General features: G+C 32.6%; 5 protein-coding genes across 5 annotated transcripts in view; 3 read left to right on the top strand and 2 right to left on the bottom strand.

The window, feature by feature from the left end:
- Positions 1-7,885: 7,885 nt before the first annotated feature.
- Positions 7,886-9,555, top strand: LOTGIDRAFT_155191 (hypothetical protein; the record flags this gene model as incomplete). The annotated part of the gene is made up of 2 exons (XM_009065688.1): positions 7,886-7,990; positions 8,809-9,555. The coding sequence occupies 2 exons, from the start codon at positions 7,886-7,888 to the stop codon at positions 9,553-9,555; spliced, it is 852 nt and encodes a 283-aa protein (XP_009063936.1).
- Positions 9,556-11,697: 2,142 nt separating this feature from the next.
- LOTGIDRAFT_155190 (hypothetical protein) lies at positions 11,698-13,131 on the top strand (the record flags this gene model as incomplete). Its single annotated transcript, XM_009065687.1, has 2 exons — positions 11,698-12,081; positions 12,469-13,131. 2 exons carry the CDS (start codon positions 11,698-11,700, stop codon positions 13,129-13,131), a joined length of 1,047 nt encoding a protein of 348 aa, XP_009063935.1.
- A 1,696-nt stretch (positions 13,132-14,827) lies between these two features.
- LOTGIDRAFT_155189 (hypothetical protein) lies at positions 14,828-16,194 on the bottom strand (the record flags this gene model as incomplete). The annotated part of the gene is made up of 3 exons (XM_009065686.1): positions 14,828-15,348; positions 15,477-15,719; positions 15,867-16,194. The coding sequence occupies 3 exons, from the start codon at positions 16,192-16,194 to the stop codon at positions 14,828-14,830; spliced, it is 1,092 nt and encodes a 363-aa protein (XP_009063934.1).
- A 466-nt stretch (positions 16,195-16,660) lies between these two features.
- LOTGIDRAFT_155188 (hypothetical protein) lies at positions 16,661-17,317 on the bottom strand (the record flags this gene model as incomplete). The annotated part of the gene is made up of 1 exon (XM_009065685.1): positions 16,661-17,317. The coding sequence occupies one exon, from the start codon at positions 17,315-17,317 to the stop codon at positions 16,661-16,663; it is 657 nt and encodes a 218-aa protein (XP_009063933.1).
- A 2,011-nt stretch (positions 17,318-19,328) lies between these two features.
- Positions 19,329-19,824, top strand: part of LOTGIDRAFT_155187 (hypothetical protein) — a gene marked incomplete at both ends in the record, with an annotated part of 2,209 nt that continues 1,713 nt past the window's right edge. The window contains one exon of the mRNA XM_009065684.1: positions 19,329-19,337. Within this exon, the coding sequence (XP_009063932.1) occupies positions 19,329-19,337 (9 nt within the window). The remainder of the gene's footprint in view (positions 19,338-19,824) is intronic.

Raw genomic sequence — 19,824 nt, 5'->3', positions numbered from 1 at the left:
AGAAAGTGCCGAAGACATTGAGCTAGACGTCTGTCAACATGCTCAAAATCCATTTATTCCATTTTAATTTGCTTTGCATCTCTCTCTTCATCTAATGGCTGACATCGACGTGTGCGCATGCCAGAGCGGAAGTGGTATTTTCTTGCTGTCAGACCACAATTAATTTATCAATCGTCCCAAAGACATGGACCAGTCAATCGGAATGTGTAGGATTACCCGATAATCATAGTCACACATAATTTAGACTTTTCTAGCCTTTTCCCGTGTCCGACCCTCTTTATCCAATGTAGGCCTTCACCCGGGCTTTCAACCTTATGTTTCGTGTCTAATGTCTTATTTCTATTTTTATACCGCTGGATTAGATGAACTTTTTTTCATATTCAATTTCATAACGAGTTTTGAAAACCTATTTTGCCAGATACCGGGGAAAACTTAATTCCATTCCGCTGACGGAGAAGGATTTTTACATAGCCTACATTTGTGCAGGTCGTCCCATAATATTACAATTTACACGTAAAAAGTCCAACTTTTTATTCGGGATTTGGTCACTGGAAATTTGGCCAAATTGGTTACCATGTATGGAAAATTGTCAGTAATTTATCAAACGGCTATTTTTCGTCAATCGGTAAATTGGTCACAAGGAAAATTGGCCACAGAAATATCAAACGGTAAATGTATCACAGTAATATAAAACGGTAAATGTATCACAGTAATATCAAACGGTAAATTTATCACAGTAATATAAAACGGTAAATTGGTCACAAGGAAAATAGGTCACAGTAATATCAAACGGTACATTGGCTATATTACGGTCCCAGTCAAACTATTAGACGATATCAAAGCTCGTACTTGGAATGGTACGATGCAATTTATCGTGATAAGAAAAGTTGATGATCACCACATCAGCATACCATGTCAATATCGAATGAAAACTGCAACTGTAAGATAACTTCCATGCGCTTCTTAAAGTCAAGGGAAATGAAGAAAAAAAATATTTAAGGAACATCGACAAATACGAACTGGTATTAGATCTCATTAATCTAAACTTAATAGGCTACAAACGAGCTGATTTTGATCATTTTTACTATCATATCCTCCGTCGAAACATCTTCAATCAAATTCATTCCTTATTTCACCATTCTTCATGTCCAAAATGTTGATCAAAATCAGATGAAATCTGTAGCTTGTATAAGTTCTTACAGCTGTTACGTGTACACGATGAAAGTGACACGGGCTGTAAAGTTTCAGTGGAAAAAAAAAGAGAAGTTAACTGTTCAATTTATTTGGTTATTTGGACCGAAATGTTACAATGGCACAAGCTATAGTTTTCAATTAAGAGAAGGGCGACGTACTATAAGATATTGTATATACATGTACACCCTTTGTCGGCAAGATACGCCTAAGGGGAGACCGGGGTTGGTTGTCTCACGGGTTGGTTGTCACAGTGCTTATTAATCTGGGTTTATGTGACCATGAATATAATAATGAATTCCTGCATTTTATGCAATTTGTCTTTTAATATTACTACCTTTTTTCAAGTAACTACAGTGGCATATTTAGAGGGTAATGCCCTATAAAAGCCAAAAAGGGGGCAACGGTGCCCCGCAACCCCGTGAATGAAATCTTGGCTACGCAGCTGAGTAAGTAATGCATATTTCCACAAAAATTGTAATGTTGGATCCTTTCGGTGTTACGATGATTTGAGAATAAAAATCCCATAAAGGTGCAGGCCTAGGTAATGAAGTTAAGAATTTTGTATTTATCTCAGTACTGTCAGACGCGTTCACTCCTGTACATTTTCGGCCTTTTTCATGGTCGCCCCGAGTTCATTCACCCTGGGTCCGTTCGCTCCACAATATTTTGTGATACAATAATCCATAATCCACAAGGTTTGCACAAATGTTTAAATATGTGTTATATTGTCGAAGTTGGTCACTTATACATTAAAACAGCTATCATGTGACTTAAAAAATACTGACTTGCTAGTCTTTCATTCAAACCATTTCCAATTTGTAGTCCAGAATCTTGCCTTCACTAACACATGTTGTTTCTGCAAACGATTCTGTATTCCTTAAAGTGTCCAGAATTAACATGAACTTCGAAACAAAGGAATAAATTATGTAAAAACCGCAAAAAATTCCTTAAAATTCTCAAGAAAGTGGTAACATGGCCCACTATTCATTTTGATTCATGCAGCATTGAACAATTATATTGCACCCAGGACAAATATTTTTTTTAAAGGGACAGTTACGCCAATTTTTCAACCAGACTTTAGTCTCAGAAACGGGATTTTTTTTTGCTAAGCAAATCCGTACTAGTGTTCACAGCTCACCTTCAAAATTTAAGCCTTCAAACTCACGTAGTATGTAGTAGAGGTCAGTAATGATACAGATATTGACAGTGTTTGACTGTAGTATGTAGTAGAGATCAGTAATGATATAGATATTGATAGTGTTTGTCCAAATTTGCCACGAACTGAAGAGTGTGTTCAAGCTTGAAATAGAAAGCTTTTCAAAAAACAAGGAAAATAACTAATTACATATATTTCAACACTTTTAATGACGTTTATAAATGGGTTTTTTCAGGCAATGTAACATTTGTCAGTTTTGTTTAAATCAAATTTCGAAAAACAAGAGCATAGATATTTCCCACTTTTTTTTCAATAAGGTTCATCCTTTGGCGATGTTTATCATTTGGCAGAACCCAACCCGTCACCATATCATTATATTCAACCCTTGGCCATACACTTCTTTCAAACGTTTTTTGGCTCTTCTTTAAGTGAAACAGAAAGTAGGACGTTAAACTCCATGAAAATTAATAATTCCGTCCGAATCTGCCACGAACAGTAAGAGTGTGTTCAAGCTTGAAATAGAACGCTTTTCAAAAAACAAGAAAAAATTTTAAAACTTTTAAAGAGGTTTCTATATGGTTTTTATGAAGTTTTATGTAAATTTATCTATAATCAATAATTGTGCCTTTTACATTTTCTAGCTAAAGAACAAGTTATATTGTGATAGGGTTCATCGTTCGGTTCAAATCGTTAAGAATTGTGCCTTCTCGAGTATTTACAAGCTACAGATTGAACGCATTTCCATAACAATCAAAACATTGTAAATCCTATGATTTTTCATTCATAATAATCATTCATATGATAATATACTAATCAAATTAGATGCTCAGTAGGAAGACTACAACAGTCCAAATATAGGAACAGTGTCGAAAATCCTACGATAATCATCGGTCGCATTGAGTCTATTTCTGGCTTTAGTTTTTATGACTAAAGTGTCGGGTTCGCTTGAGTTCGTCGTGTTGAAGGGCACCAGAAATCCTGAAACTCTATAATTTTTCTCCTACAATAGTTATGTTTTAAAATCAGATCTGATTGTATAGATTTTGGGCTAATCGTGAGGGCATCTTGAGAATCGCATGGCCTCCTGTTGAGAATTTCTTAGCAAAATTAACAACAATTTTATCGAAAGACCAATATATAATAAAAACATCAACATTTTAATGACAGTGGCAATAGTCTGCGCTTCATTTTTATTCCAGCGTTCGAGGGATTTTTAAAATGTATATAGTCTGTAAGACAATGGGCCTTTTTTAGTCCCATTCGAACGACCCTAATAGACGCTTTTGTACGTCAGCCCCATCAATAGGTACTAGCATCTAGGTACTAATGAAACGGATACAACAAAATGTATCGATGTTCACAGCTTGTTGGAATTTATTATCATATTCATGACACTATAAACAGTTTCTATCTATATTATTATACTTGATAACATTTATAATAGCAGTGTTATATATAATCCAGATAAAAACGCTGCAATTCCAAGGATATTTGATCAAGATAAGCATGACAAGGTACAGTAATTTCTTAATACTAATATATATGTTTTAACCTTTTTTAAGTTCAGGAAGTTTATTCATAGGTTGCACTCAGCAATTTTTTATCCCATAAGTTGAACGATTTGCAAATGTTGTTATTCCAAAATGTTAGAAAATGAATTTCATTTAAAAGAATACTTATAATATACCTCTTAGAATGGGCACACAATTTTAAGTCTCAAACTTGAACGATAAGACTAAGAGTATATATTCATCAATTTGACTTACCAGGTATACCATGGCTTAAGAATCTCTATAGACGACATAACTATCCATTAAAATAAAAGTAATAATTAAAAAACTCTTTTATGAAAGCCTTTTAGGCACACTTAAAAATCAAAATTTTTTGTAATATATTTTGTACAACTCGAAATTTCTGATTCCACAAGTCAGAAATTTCGGATTCCACATGTCGAAGTTGTTCAAAATATACTAATAAAAAAGCATGTATTCTAGGCATGTTGTATGGATTAATAAATTATAGAGTGATTTGTTGCATAGTTTTAACACCATGTGTAATGAATAAAGGCTCACTTTGGCCAAGATTAAACATTTAATTTGTTGGTCATCAAGATTGTACACCTTTTATTTCATTTTAAAGAATGAATCAGTAACCGAATATAAAAAAGCGAAATATTTTTTAAGCTTGGGAATAATCTGCATTCACTTTCAAACTCAAAGTCTCTGAGTTGGATAATTTTGTTTCGTCCAGCAATGAAAACATCAGCTGTTGACAAGAATATTAGATCCCTCAACAAAACATGGTTCTCTTAGGTGACGTAGGTTCTGATCGACCACTACCAAACCACTCTCCAGGAGAAGCTCATCACCATCCGTGCCAAGTCATTATCGCCACTTGTATTAGATCGTATCATTTCCCATGCCTTGTCTTGGGTCCGTCGAGCGCATGGGAAACGCCATAACCAGCCTGTTGTTACTACATTCTGTCAGATCATCAACGAAACCAAGACTGAAGACATGGATATAGCTCAACAGACACCAGCACCAAGTAGAGTCACCACCTTATCTAAACTCTGAAACGAGCCCGTAGTTCACCCATTCAAAATCCAGAAGACGCAAGTTAACGCTCACGCAGAGATGACACCCCTATGCTCTTTCCATTTTCAGATTCATATCTATACAACTGCACAGTCTTCTCCACGTGATCAAGCCTCTGACAACTTCTCTCCCTTTTGCGCATACTTAAACTAACAAGCAACACCACCATCACCCATCAACTCCAGCCGTATATCTCTATCCAGGCCAAATCCTCGATAACAGTCCGTACACAATGCTGCCTTTTAAACAACTCCAAAGTCAGTACAAATCAGCCCATCGACAACCATTATTTCGTCTACCAAACCATTCTATCACCAAACTAAGGACAAATCATCATGGAATCTTCTTGCCGTAAATAAATCTACCTTAATCAATGAATCGTCGAACTTCAACCGAATAACCAAGACTATTTCAAATCCATTCGCACCCTTTGTGTCCAAATCCATCACATTCAGTCCATTACCGAAACCTAACGTACAATCCAATCAAATCGCTTCATTTACAAACTTCTATGATACAAGAAAGGTGACTTGCCGTCAAGGCATAAGTAGGAAGCTCGTAATAGCTAGACATTGTGGCTGTTGCGACCGTTTTTATAGTAAAATATATAGCAGGAAACATGTTTAAGTCTATACTATTGTAATATTGTTGTTTTAGGTTATATACAGTCCTATGCAATTGTAAGCCAATCATTGCATGCTTTTTGGTGATAATCGTATTAGATGTATTATTGCAGGTAGGTTAAATTACAAGTAACCTAATTTCGTGGTAACCTATTTTTCGTGGATTTCCTGAAATGTTTTTAGTAATTTACATGAAGGACCTTGCGCGACCTCCGCATTAGCTTGTTTTGATAAAAATGGGTTGTCTGCACAATATCAGCTAGTAGAATGAATCCAGTAGTTTCAAGCAAGGTAAAATGTATTAATGTATACTTTGACAAGTACAAAATGGCGGATTTCAGTTATTACCAAACTTATCACCATTTTTTATCGGCCGAATTTCTTTATAATCCCAAGCGGTAATGGGAATTCTAAGTTTCGTCTGCTAGAACGTAAGTAGTATTATGAGCTCATAGATTGGTCGCATTTTTCCCCATTCCATTTCATGGGTATAATGCGACCAATCTATGAGCTCCCAAAAAAAGACCTAAATTCCCTACATTTCATAAATTCTTACAGCAAAACATCCTACATTTCATAAAACATCCTACATTTCATAAATTCTTACACTAAAAAAGACCTAAAACACCTTCAATCAATTTCCTACATTCCATCAAAAAAAAAAAGCATATTAAAAATACCCTTATATAAAATAACATCCTTGTTTCGCATAACATCCGGTTTTTAATAGCCTCGTTTTAAATAATGTTATTTTTGGTCTAGAAAAAGGGAGATAACTCTTTTTTGGATAAAAAAAAAACAGACCACAATTTCTTCGTTAAATTAACTCATTTAAAAATAGGATGAGTTTAATTCTAAAACACGAACAACACAGATTCGAAGATTATTCGGGCGACGGTATCTTTTCATCTATATTTTCTCTAGGTTCAAAAATAATTCCAAAAGTAGCTAGCTTTGTTTCAAACAACAAATCACTCATTTCAACCGGAGCGAAAGCCGTCGGCTAAATCGCGCAAGTGGGAAAGAGTATAAGCGACGCAGTGAAACAGTCTAACGAGTTGAAAGAATTGGGGCTAATAAGAGAACTGCGAAACAGGAGATTAGAAGAAAGGAAAGGAAAAGTTTTAATGTTATAGGATAAAAATGATAGTCGCTCACGCTCCAAAAACCTATTTCGGTTCAGGAGATATAAAAAAATGATTGGGTTCTCTTCCTGGATTTCCATGGGCGAAATATCCCGGAGAAAAACATCTTCCGGGTCATAATTACACCGGTCCAGGTACTAGGTTAGATCTGCGATTAGACGAAAACGATAAACCCAAACCAGGGGAAGAACCAGTCAATAGAGTTGACGCCGCTGCGCTTAAACACGATATTTTATACAGAAATAAAGACATAAACTTCAGACACGAAGCAGACAGACAAATGATAATCGAACTTGAAAATATTCCAAATATAACTTTCAAAGAGAGAATGCAAAGAGCATTAGTCATAAAACTGTTAAAAGCAAAGATGAAATTAGGCATGGGATTAGCGGATGAAATTCACAAAGAATTTAGAAAAACTAAAAACTTTTAAAAAGTTAAAGTGTTTGAAAAAGATGAAATATGGTCAGCCGATTTAATTAATATGCCAGTCGAAAGAGGATTTAAATATTGCTTAACAGTTATAGATTTGTATACGAGATATGTATGGGTTATTCCTTTGAAAAACAAAACGGGATTATCAGTCAAACACGCATTTGAAACGATTATGAAACAATCTAACCGACATCCAGAAAAACTGTGGGTAGATAAAGGAAGTGAATTTTATAACAAAAATATGAAATCTCTGGGATTTGAAATTTACAGCACGCATAACGAAGGTAAAGCTGTAGTAATAGAAAGATTTAACAGGACTCTAAAAAATAAATTATTCAAAAAGTTCACGGAATTGAAATCTCAAAAATGGCTTAACATATTACCAGAGGTTGTAGATGAATACAATAACAAAATTCATTCATCTATAGGTGCTACACCAACACAAGCCTCGAGTAATCCAAATATTATAAAGTCAATTAACGCGCAACATAACTACGAAAATGAAATAAAGAATTTAAATATTAAACCCAAATTTAAAGTCGGAGATCGCGTTCGTATTTTCAAATATAAAAGTAAATTCGAAAAAGGTTACGTTGGATACTGGACGAACGAAATATTCATCGTTGATAAAGTAAACACCACATCACCTCCGACATATGAATTAATCGATCAAGACAGAGAACAAATCATAGGAAGGTTTTATCAAAATGAACTTCAAAAAACTGACTTTTAAAAATGAATGATGAAGAATTTGATGGAAGATTAAGAGATGTAGACAAGCATTTACGCTTTAAATTTTTAAAATTTAAATGCAAATTTATGTTCAAAATATTATTGAATGTAATACAATTTTTTTCAAACTACGTATATATTTCAACAATACTCCTCAAAAAACCGACTTTTAAAAATGAATGAATTTCTCGATAAATATGGAACCAATACAACCACAAACTTTCAACTTATGAGATGGGCGAATGAGTTAAATATATCACCGTTTTAATATTGTATGAGAGATGAAATAAATGATCTGAAATATAAGAAAGGTAAATTTTACGCGATAACAAATATACATACTTCCGATCAAAAAGTTCAACATTCTGCTTTATACAAAGACTTATATTTCTTCAAATCTTATGGAATAGAACCCACTGAAGAGATAATGCAATTGACTTATCTACCAATCAAATGTTCTACCTTTCAAATTCAATTACCGGGATAAATAAAGCGAAACCTTACTTTGTGGATCAAATCGGTGACACTCTTCAAGGTGATTGAGATATGAACAATTTCAAAGTAACTAATTTAAAGTCTCCGGAAAACGATAATGACGCCGTTCACAAGAAATATTTACGGGATCAAATAAATTCAATTGAAGTAAAAAAAAAAAAAATTTAGAAGATAGAATAAGTAATGTGAAAAGATTCTTTAAACGTCAACTAAATAATAAAAATTTTATTAATGATACTAAACTACAACAAGAGGTACAAAGAGTAATAAGTTTTATTCAAAAAGAATTGGTCAACGTAGCGAACCAAACTGAGTTACAAAATTTAATTTCATTAATATCTAAATTAGAGGATAAGATTGCAAAACAAAAATTAGACATTCAACAATTAATAGATAACATTCCAGATGAAAATGAAGATACGTTTCAATAGGAATTAAATGCTCTTAACAGTGAATTACAAAAAGAACTAAGAAATATTAAACAACAGATAGAAAACATAGATGATAGCGAAATCAAAACCTATATTCAACAACAAATACAAAATATTGATGATAACCTAGTTTTGAAACAGGATAAAAATATAGTCGCATTAGAAAAAAAGTTTCTCAAGAAAGAATCATATTATTTTAAACTTCCGTTTGGAGTAATGGGAATTCATAATGATCCTTCTATTAATGATAATATTGATAAATCAAAAGACTATGAATTTAAAAAATATGGATTTACAGCAAATATTAGAGTATATTCTGTTCCAAATTATATTATTTACCCCAATAATATTTTTGATTCAGATGAGGATGATTATCAATTAATATTTTTTGATTTCCGAGGAAAACTTATAATTGAAATTAATTTCCCTTTTCAGGTAAAAGTTGATTCAATATTCTTCAGACAAAACTCACGTATGTCTAAGAAATTTAACGCACGTAAAGTTCTTCAGTTTATCAATGGTACAAAAAATGTAGAAACTAAAGAATTAGAAATTAACGATGAAAACAACAAGCCTCGTCACTTATATGAAATTAAAACAAGTGGAAAATATATAGATAGGTTTAGTATGTTAATCATACCAGATAATGAAGAAGATCAACTTTCATTGAGTAATTTTGATATGTTATTGGAAACGGAAACTCCACCACTAAGTATTGTTAGAAATCCAAACCACAAAAAGAAATAATCAATTATCAGTTTTTACGAGCAACAGACTTTGAATACGTAAAACTATATTTTTTTGATAATGATATATTTACCTCAATCGATCTTCATAAAAGTCAACAACAAAATTTTTTTTTGATACCAATAAAAAGAGATGATGCAGCTATGTTTTTAAATATTAGTAAACCAAAATTTTCAGTTCATCTGAATAAGATTAATGATTTGAAAGAACAAATATTCTTAGTAAATATGCAATTTTTTAGTAAAGTAGCTTTATCAGAAATTCACTTAATTTAATTACCTAAAAATGGAACTCGAAAGTAGACAACAATACATGATAGAAAAACAAAACGAACTAAAACAAAAACTAAAACAATTCAACAAATGCAGAAAAACATGGAGTAGTATTGATTCTGTTTTCAAAACATTAAGTACAGTTTTAACAGTAGGGATAACGGTGGCAACAGCCGTAACCGGTGGATAAATGCTTCAAAGTAATTGTCCCAACTGTATTAGCCGCGTTCACTTCATATCAAATGAACGTTTTTCCAATGTTATTAAGATTATCTCTGATGAATTTATAACATTTAAAGGGCAAATTGAATTAGATGGAGAGATAATTCAAGATGGAGGACACAAACAAAACATGCAATTTGTAGCTTTTAATACCAAAACTTTTCACAATTTCTTCGCTAGAGTGGATATAAAATCGGATGCTTCTGATTGGTATTTCACAGGAAAAATGATTTTCCGTAAAAACAATTTCAAAGAAATAAAAAGATCAAAAAAGGGTAGATAAATGAATATATCGGTATAAATTGTTATATACCGAGCGATGGATACTGCTTTGTAAAGTGCTTTAATCGTGTTTTATACGAAGACTACACGAGAGATTTTTAAGATTTCATCAACAGTTTTTCAAAATCAAACAGAAAAGGAGTTATTACATCTGCTAGAATCAGTGAATTCAATAAGAAATTTAATACTTATTTTCAAATTTATATGCTTAAACATAGACATTTTCAACCAAAGAAAGTATGCGAAGAATTAGATTGGTTTTTTTTATTCACACAAAGAACATTCTGTCTCATTAGAAGAAATAACAAAACCTTAGGCATTAAAGAAATAGAAGAAAATTACGATGAAAACGTATGGAGAACTTGTAAAGATGATAATGCGGTAACGCAAGTTTCACCTCTAAAACTAAATGTTTTTCCAACCATTCCCGATGATTGTTTATACGCATGGGATTGCGAAACCTATAACGAAAATAAAGCCATACCTTATTCTTGCACGTTAATTAATTTAGAAAAACTAAGAAAAATGTTAAACAGAATAAATAATCTCTTTCCAGATTTAAAGCCGACAGATCATAGAAGAATTTTACAGCAAACTCATGACTAATATAGTAGAAATATTTGTAGGTACAGATTGCATCGATCAAATGTTACAACGTTTAGGAAAAATAGATAAAAAAAAGAATAACATTAATTGCTCATAACGCTAGCGGTTTTGATAACTGGATCATGATCAAAAAACGTAAAAAAAAACTAACACAATGCCCTTTAAAAACGCCCAGAGGAATTCTGTCTCTACCTTTAACTAATTCATTCACCGATGAAGATTTACCGAAAAAATGGAAAAGACAGAAAGAAATAAAGGGTAACTCTTAATTATTTACAAAATATTAATTTCATATGTTCCTATCAACATGAATCATCTAGTTTGGCAGCATGGGGAAATTCATCTAATCTACCAATGAATTTGAGAAAGATCGAGGACGTAAACATTGCAAAATACACTAAAGATAATTGGGAATCTTTAAGACATGAATGGGAACCTTACGCTAAAAGAGATACGTTATGTCTCGGAGCTTGTTTGATAAAATACAATCAAGCAATGAAAGAAGTTGTATTTCAGAATATTTCCAATAATCTAACGGCTCCTTCTTTATCTTTAAAGGGTTGGTATTATTTATATCATTACGATAAAGAAATGGTTGAAGAAGAATGGTATGAAACTACTAGAATGGTTCCGAAACACATCGAAAAAGAAAACGTAGAAAAAGTTTACTCACATACTCACCCTCTTATAAGATTTTATCAGACAAAGTATTAAAGGAGAAAGAGTTTCGGCAAATCGAAAATCATTTGAAACGAATAAAATGGATGAAATTTGCGCCATTTTAAAGGAATATTTAGAAAGTGACACTGATAATATAATTGATTTATTCAAAGAATATAGCGCTAGCACGAAAGATAAAACGGAGGTTCATTCGAGGCTTAAAAAAATAAAATGTACTAAACTAATGGCCTTTGATGCTAACGGTTTGTACGCTTCCGCCATGTCGGATTTAGATAGCGAATATCCGAGAGCGGAAAGTGGTAGACCATTTCTACCGGAAGAAAATAAAGAATTTGCCAAGCTCTTTAATGAACAGAAATTCAGACCTAGAACTGCTATTTTAAAGGTCTGGTTTGAATATCCCAAAAACATGTTCTTCCAACAGATACAGCTAAAGATAAAATCACTTTCACGAATAAAGAAGGTAAAAAGGAAACTGGCACTAAAATCAGATTCAGAAATGGTTTCTGTTCAGATGTTTTAACATCGGTCGATATTCAAGAAAAAGTGAAAGCCGATGGACGAATTATTAAAATATTAGATGGTATAGTTTACGAAGAAAATTTTAAAACTCCACCCTATAGAGATTATATTTTAATTTTGAGAGATCTAATAAATAAATATAAAGGAGAAGGTAATATCGTAGGTAGTAACTGCATGAAATTATTAGGCAATTCGTTGTATGGTAAATCTATTCAGAAGGATATAACTACATCGAGACATCTATGGAGTGAAGCGACTTTAAAAAGCCAACTACGATTCACACATCAAAAGCTATGAAAAAGTAAATGAAAGTCAATATATAGTTGAGATAAATGAAGAAGAAAAAGAATTTATTCCTCCTAAATCTACACGACTAGTCATTTGGGATCATTCGTTTTATCTCACAATAAAAAAAATAATGAATAATTTTATTCGCGTGATAGATGGATTTTATAAGCCTGAAATATACTATACGAATACCGATAGTTTATACATTTCGTCTAGCAATTGGGATAAATTAAATGAAGCTGGGTTGGTGTCCGAAAATGATTATTGTAAAGGAAAGAATGATTATGGTGATGGTGGAATTATATTTGATTTATATTTAGCGCCAAAAGTTCAATACAATATCATTCTAACTTCCGATGGTGTTTTAAAAGAAAAGAAAACGTTTAAGGGTTACTCTAAAGATCAGATATTCGTAGAAGATAATATTCGATTAGCTAGTGGACTCGATGTAACGAATGAATTTAAGAAACCTTGGGTAAAAAGTTTTACTGATGGAATAGTTATTCCAAATGATAAACAAAAGAAAGTTTTTAGAAGTTATCTAAATCTCGTTAAGAGCAAAGCACCAAACAGTGAAGGAATTATGTATCCTTACAACGACGGAAAAGAATTGAACAGGGATGAAAACTACGAATTTGATGATTACGATTACCTTACTATTCAAGAAGGGAATGAAGATTCTGTTTTAAATGAAGTTGAATAACAATTTCCTCGTTACTAAAATCTATAAACCTATTTTTACTATCTTTGATTTCCAGATTTATATCTTTAATCATAAAGGAATTAAGTGGTAAATACGTTGTTTGAAATGGTTTCTCTATAATTCTATATCCTATCGGTACAGTGGATGTTGGAAGACTGTAAATAATCTGACGTTTGTGTTTATTGAAAAATCCACCGTTTATCAAATTGCAATGTATATTTATGACATCGATATCATTCTCGATATTAGCTTTGTGTGGTGCTAAAGTGGATTGGGTGTATAGTCGTTTATCAAATCCTAGTAACGTATTCATATTTCTTAATATCAATTTTATTTTGTTCAGATTCAAATTACCTTCGAATTCAATATTGTTTTTACCATTGACACTTCCTCCGTATTCAGATAGGTATTCGTTAATGGCTATGTATTCGTAGCTTCCTGGTAGTAAACTTATGGTTTTGAACGTAACTCCATTATCTGCTGATATTTTTATTTGATTATTTTTTTCGTTGATATTTCTAATGGAATTGTAAACAGAGAAATACTTTAATCCCAATTCATATTCTTGATTGCAATCGAGTTCGAGATAATTTAATGTCTGATTTATTTGAGGTGATGACGAATAGTTGTTCTTTATTTGACATTTTAATCACGCTTTTATAATCATTTTTATCTATGATACCTTTTTCTAGGAGTCTTTTTAATATACAATTTACTTCATTATATTGTCTGTGCGATCGATGTCCTTCCTTCATTGCCGCTAATATTACTCGTAATCTATTAAGCAATTCTTCTTTATTATCGGATAAAAACGTTAAACCTTGTCCACTAGCTATCTCCTCTTCCAATTTGTCTATTTGTTGTGTGATTGATGGATAATCTTCTGCATAATCATCTACATCCTCTTCATCTTGCTCAATAACTTTTTTATATATATAAATCAAGTGATTTCAATCTTCTTGTTTCGGTTCCCGACTTTCTAATTGCATGTAGAAATTCGGAGTATGCTACTAAATCCTCGTATGAGGCTTTGCCAAAATCCCCGCCATTCATTAAATCTATTAAGTCTTTTGTTGATGTAAATATTAAGTCTTTTGTATCGATTTTGAATAAAGGAGAATTTCCACTAAATTTTATTCTAAATCCATTAAACAATAACCCCTCATCATCAACGATTGGTGTAATACTCTTTGGTAAATCTACTTCAGGGTTTAAAACAAAGAGACGATTTATATCATCTAATGTCCTAATTATAATACCATCATATTCAATCGCTTAGGGGTGTTCTATATGGGGTTCTATAGGAGCTATGGGTTCTATAGGAGGTTCTATCGGAGGTTTATATTCTAATTTCCTTTTAATATCCTCTTGAGATTTTAATATGGGTTGAAATAGAGTTTGTAGATTTTCCGTTAATCCGAGTTGTTGTAATCTGTTATTTTCAACTTGGGTCTTTATTTTTATTCTTAGCTTTGATATATTCTCTATTTCTTTTTAAAATATTATTCCAATCCGTCATTTTTTAAAAAAAATAAAATTAACATATGCCGATCATAACTCTTTCACCTGCAGGTTTTCTAGTATTAACGAATACATATCCATGTTCATCTGGGTTTTTCCATTGAGCTTTACAAACCTGCATCTCTATCCATTCCGTGATTTATCGATTGAATGATTTGAGATAAATCTTTATCGTTTAATTCAAATAATAAAAAACAATTTGCATTTTTTCTAATAAACATAGAATCCATCCCGTAAAAGATTGAGATTGGTATATGCAGTGACAGTTGTGATGTCTTCCCTTCGTGAAGAATTCTTGTTGAACAGCTTGATTTCTTTGCGCTACGCATTCGTCAAACAATATTAAGTTCTTTCGTTTGATATCAATATTAGACAAGTCTAGATCATTAACATTTTTCGTAAAAAAAACTTTTATATCCGTTAGATTCTTTACTTCGATATCTATGATATCTTTTATTTCCATTTCTTCTTCGTTTTCTTCGTAATATTGAAATAGGTCTTGAACATCTTTCTTTGGTAGATATTCTAAAGCTTTGAGGAATTGATAATACGATTGCTCTGGTGTTGTTGTGTAGATATACAAAGAATCGAAATCTAAAAGGTTTGGTGTTGTCAACATGTTAAAAGTGAGATGAGTTTTCCCAGAACCGGAACTACCGCATATACACATGAGCATTGGTTTATTAGTAAATATTTCTGAATGATTAAATTTTTTGCCCATTTTTTATTATTCTAATTTGTTCCAAAAATCACTCCTTCTCCTTTATACTTTGAAAGAAATATTCCTTCTCCAGTGTGTATATTTTTTAAAAATATTCCATTACCCTTATGTTTGACATTGACTTCTCCCGTGTCAATACTATCTACTAATTTATTTAATCCTTGTTTAACAGTTTTCTTGGTTTCTTCCCCAAATCTTTTTCCAAGTTCTTTTATTGTGCCTATCATTTCTCCCACTCCTGAACCTCGTGCTTCCTTTTCCATTGCTAAATTGTGTCTGCGTTCTTCAGCGGCTTTAGCATCATCTGCTTTCTTTGAGAGGACGGTTTTTGTTATTCCAGTAGTCGCTGCAATACCACCAAATATTAAAGGTAGAAGCAAAGGTAAAAATCACCTTTTTTACATTTGTATCAATTCTTCCTAAGTCTATATCGTCTCTGACTTTACAATATTTGTATTTATCAATAAGTTTTTTAGTTATACTGATTTTTTACCGTTGAAAGTTATTACAGTTGGGGAATCTGTTTCAACAGCTTCTATTATTTTCATAACTAAAGTTTCTGGTTTCATTTTTAAGGGTGTATTTTTTTTCTCAATTCTTATCATTCTTCTGTCTTCTATTTTAATTAAATGTTTTGCTTCTTCCAATAATAAACAATAACCTGTTACATCTCCTTGTGTTTTTTCAATATGAATATTTATGTTCACTCCTGTTTTGAAAAGATCTTCTTGGTGAGCTGATAGATCAAAACAGAAGATTGGGTGATTAAGTGCAAAATCTACATATTCAAACTGAGGTAGATTTCCAAATAATTCACACATATTTTTATAGTTTCTATACAATTCATTATAATCCTTTGTGGTTGGATTAATCTGTTAAAGGTTGGTTAGGATAATTATCGTTGTTTACTCTTACTTGAACTTTATGGATTAAAGGATTTTGAGTTTGGTTCATTGCCACTCTAAAGACATTATTGTTATTCGTTTGAGAATCTGGTAAGTTCTTGAAACCAACCATTAAATATCTTGCTGGTTTAATAGTGTAAGTGATTGGCCACGTGGTGGATTCTCCCGTTTAAGTCAAGCTACCTACCGTGTTACGACGAAGAAAAGCTATTTCAATATCTTTAGTTAATGAGTTGAATATTCTCGTTTCTACTTCAATTGATGGTGTTATTACGGGTATGAAAAGTTGGAGATTCGTTATTTCTAATTTTGCATCTGAACCATTCTCTCCAAAGAATACCTTATCATCGTTGATTTCTCTTTGTAGATGAGTTTTATATGTTTACCCTATGGAAACCTTTCTGTGTTCCAACAGACCGAATAAAGGATATAATTTCCAATTTACGTAATTACCCCACCTATTATTCTCAACAATATTATTGTACTGAAGTACTCGTTTTTCAAATCCATGATTAGCTGCTCGTGCTTCTCTTTCTATCGTGTTTTGAGCAACAACTCTCACTCTATCTAAATCGGCATCATTTGCAAGATTTCTTATCGGTTCTTTTAAAACACTTCCATCGCCAACATCGGGTATCCAACCCAAGACTGAATCGAAATCTTTAGGATATAAAACTGTTTTCAACATTGTGTCGAATTCCCCAGGGTGTTTGATTGTTTCTATCGGATTTGAACCAGCTTCCAAAACCATCTCGCTAAATAAAGATGGAAAGAAATTGTTTTCTAACGTTGTATTAGTTTGTGGTGCTTGATTCTGAGTGGCGTCTTTGATTTTGAAATCGCATCTGAAATGAGCATCTGAAAGAAGCAACCAATTCGATAATGAATTTATTTCGAAGGCAATTCTACCACCATCATTCAATTGGGATTTAGAACCAACAGTCGGTGAGATGACAATATAATCCTCTTTTTTCTTGTTAAATGAATAACGAATCGGATCGTATAATCTAAAGATTGGATCTAGTATTTTATTTGCCATTTTTAAGGTTTAAAATTTGAGTAGAAAATTGTTTTCCAAAACAAGAGTTATCTCCCTTCTACATTATTTTAATATGCTTTTTTGATGAAATGTAGGAAATTGATTGAAGGTGTTTTAGGTCTTTTTTAATGTAAGAATTTATGAGATGTAGGATGTTTTATGAAATGTAGCATGTTTTGCTGTAAGAATTTATGAAATGTAGGGAATTTAGGTCTTTTTTTTTTGGGAGCTCATAGATTGGTCGCTTTTTACCCATGAAATGAAATGGAATGGGGAAAAATGCGACCAATCTATGAGATCATATACTACTAACGTAGTCCAACGAATGAAGTCACCTGATCAACTAGCGGATTCCGTGTCAGCAGAAAATTTCTATGGAACACAAAGTGGACCATATTCTTATGTTGTTTCAGTGACTTTTAGCTATACATCACGCTACGTATCTTATTCAGTAGCGGAGCCACAGGGGGGACACTGATCTTATTTTGTCAGTCACTATTTTTTTTTAAAATCGTGGTTCTTTGAAGGAATTGTCACTAGTTATAATGAATTGATATTAAAGATAAATACTAAGAGAAGTTAATTATACCACCGGTATCCATACAACGTGTTTTTCTTGACTTATTTATAGATCAAACATTGTACACGAAAATAGGTGACGCATTCTGCCGCCGTTGCCGAGTTGGTTGCTCATGAAATATGCGTCAAAGTGAAGGATTCATAAAGAAAATCGAAATAAACCAATTTTAATTATTTTGTAGAATATCTGCCAATACATAACAAAAAATTCCTTTATTTTAACCTTGACGCAATTCGGTGTTGAATCCTTATATCCACGAAAATAGGTTACACCACTGTTTATGTATATTTGTGACAATACTATCTTATCTTATTCAGTGATTTTCAACCTTCTTCTTTCTATTATCCTCTTCAGGATTCTTGACCGATTGCAATACGCCCTCCCTTCTATAATTCTTGATTTTCTCTTGTCCATGCAAGAACAGTCTGACTGAATAGAACGACTATGATTATTGTCCAGACATGTATAAATGTATATAAATCGCCTCATTACCCCCTCCCTGGTTGAAAACCCCTGTCTTAGATGTTTACCAGTCAGATAATTATAATAGTTAGGACTGGTTAATCGACTAAAAATTAGGAATGAGTGAAGCTCTCCATAGTTAGTTGCAGTTGGTCTTGGGTAGCCAGGTAGTCATAACGTTATATAATATTTATAACTTTATAGGTAGTGTACAGATTTTATAACACTATATACTATATGAATAAATGCACTGTACAAATAACAATTGTGTTAATATTTATTCATTTGGTTGCCTTTTTAACAATCAGTATAAAAAACAAATGTTTAGCAAGGCAAGATTTCACCTGTTATGACTATCAATAATTTGGTGATACCGTATTAGGTATACAGAGCATACCTAGACAATTTCATATCAGGAATGTTATAAATGAAGTCCAAAGGTAAAATTCTCCACTGTTTATGTCATATGTTCCTATATTAAAGATCTTGGCGTATCATGATAGTATAAATTTGCACTATTCCAATTTTCAATCAGACGTCGGTTCCTGCAATTCCACCTAAAAAAAAGCGTTTTATGACGTCACAAAGTGGCTCGAAGAGAGGCGAAGTCCTTATGTGATACACCATATTTTTTTTATTAGTGACGTCATAAAACGCTTAGTTTTAGTGGATTAACAAGAACCAGAGACGCCTGATTGAAAATTGGAATGGTGCAAATTGATGCTGTCAGTGTTCCCGATATACATAATTTTTTTTTTGTTTTTTAGAAAACCTCTTTACAATACCTTTAAGGTGCAAATAGAGGAGGAAAGGAACCCGGACCAGTGTATGTCAAGGCTCTTTTTTTGTAAATGTTTTGATATTGTTAAACCACTGTAAATGAACCATTATCTTTTTCTTTTCATTCCTGTAAAAAAGTATGATGGTAAAGTTTTTGAGATAAATATAACAAAAGTTTCGAAAGAAAAAATGAAAACGGTGAGTTACAGTATGATCGTTGCAAGGCCGTCACTTAATGTTACTCAATCTACTAGTCGTCAATCTTTACGTGACGATCTTGGCAGCCTTTCTATCACTCGTTTATATTTAAGTCATGCCTTGGTCTGCTATGTCCAGATTTGTGGGATGCGACCTAACGCCGACTCAATGAAGTTCGCCCAATGCCGACAAATGTAGAAGAACGGCTTGTAACGTTCCTGAGGATATGGGCCTCGATACCAATAATAACCTCCAACAACCGGATAGGATAGTCCACTCCATGTACAGAAGATGTGTTGCGTAGTCGCCGCCTATGGCGGCCACATCAGGTAATGATTTTGGACCCCAGCATTTCTGGTACCTCTCCATGTTCACAATTTGCAAAAACGTTGTTTATACTAAAATAAGACAATTTATGGATAGATACTTCTAGAATATTTATTACTTAAACGTTTCAATGTGGTTCTCACACCGTCATCAGGAATAT

Source organism: Lottia gigantea, assembly GCF_000327385.1.
Source record: "Lottia gigantea unplaced genomic scaffold LOTGIsca_7, whole genome shotgun sequence".
NCBI lineage: Eukaryota > Metazoa > Mollusca > Gastropoda > Lottiidae > Lottia > Lottia gigantea.
The sequence above is the reverse complement of the archived record's forward strand: the minus strand, read 5'-3'. Positions and strand labels throughout refer to the sequence as shown.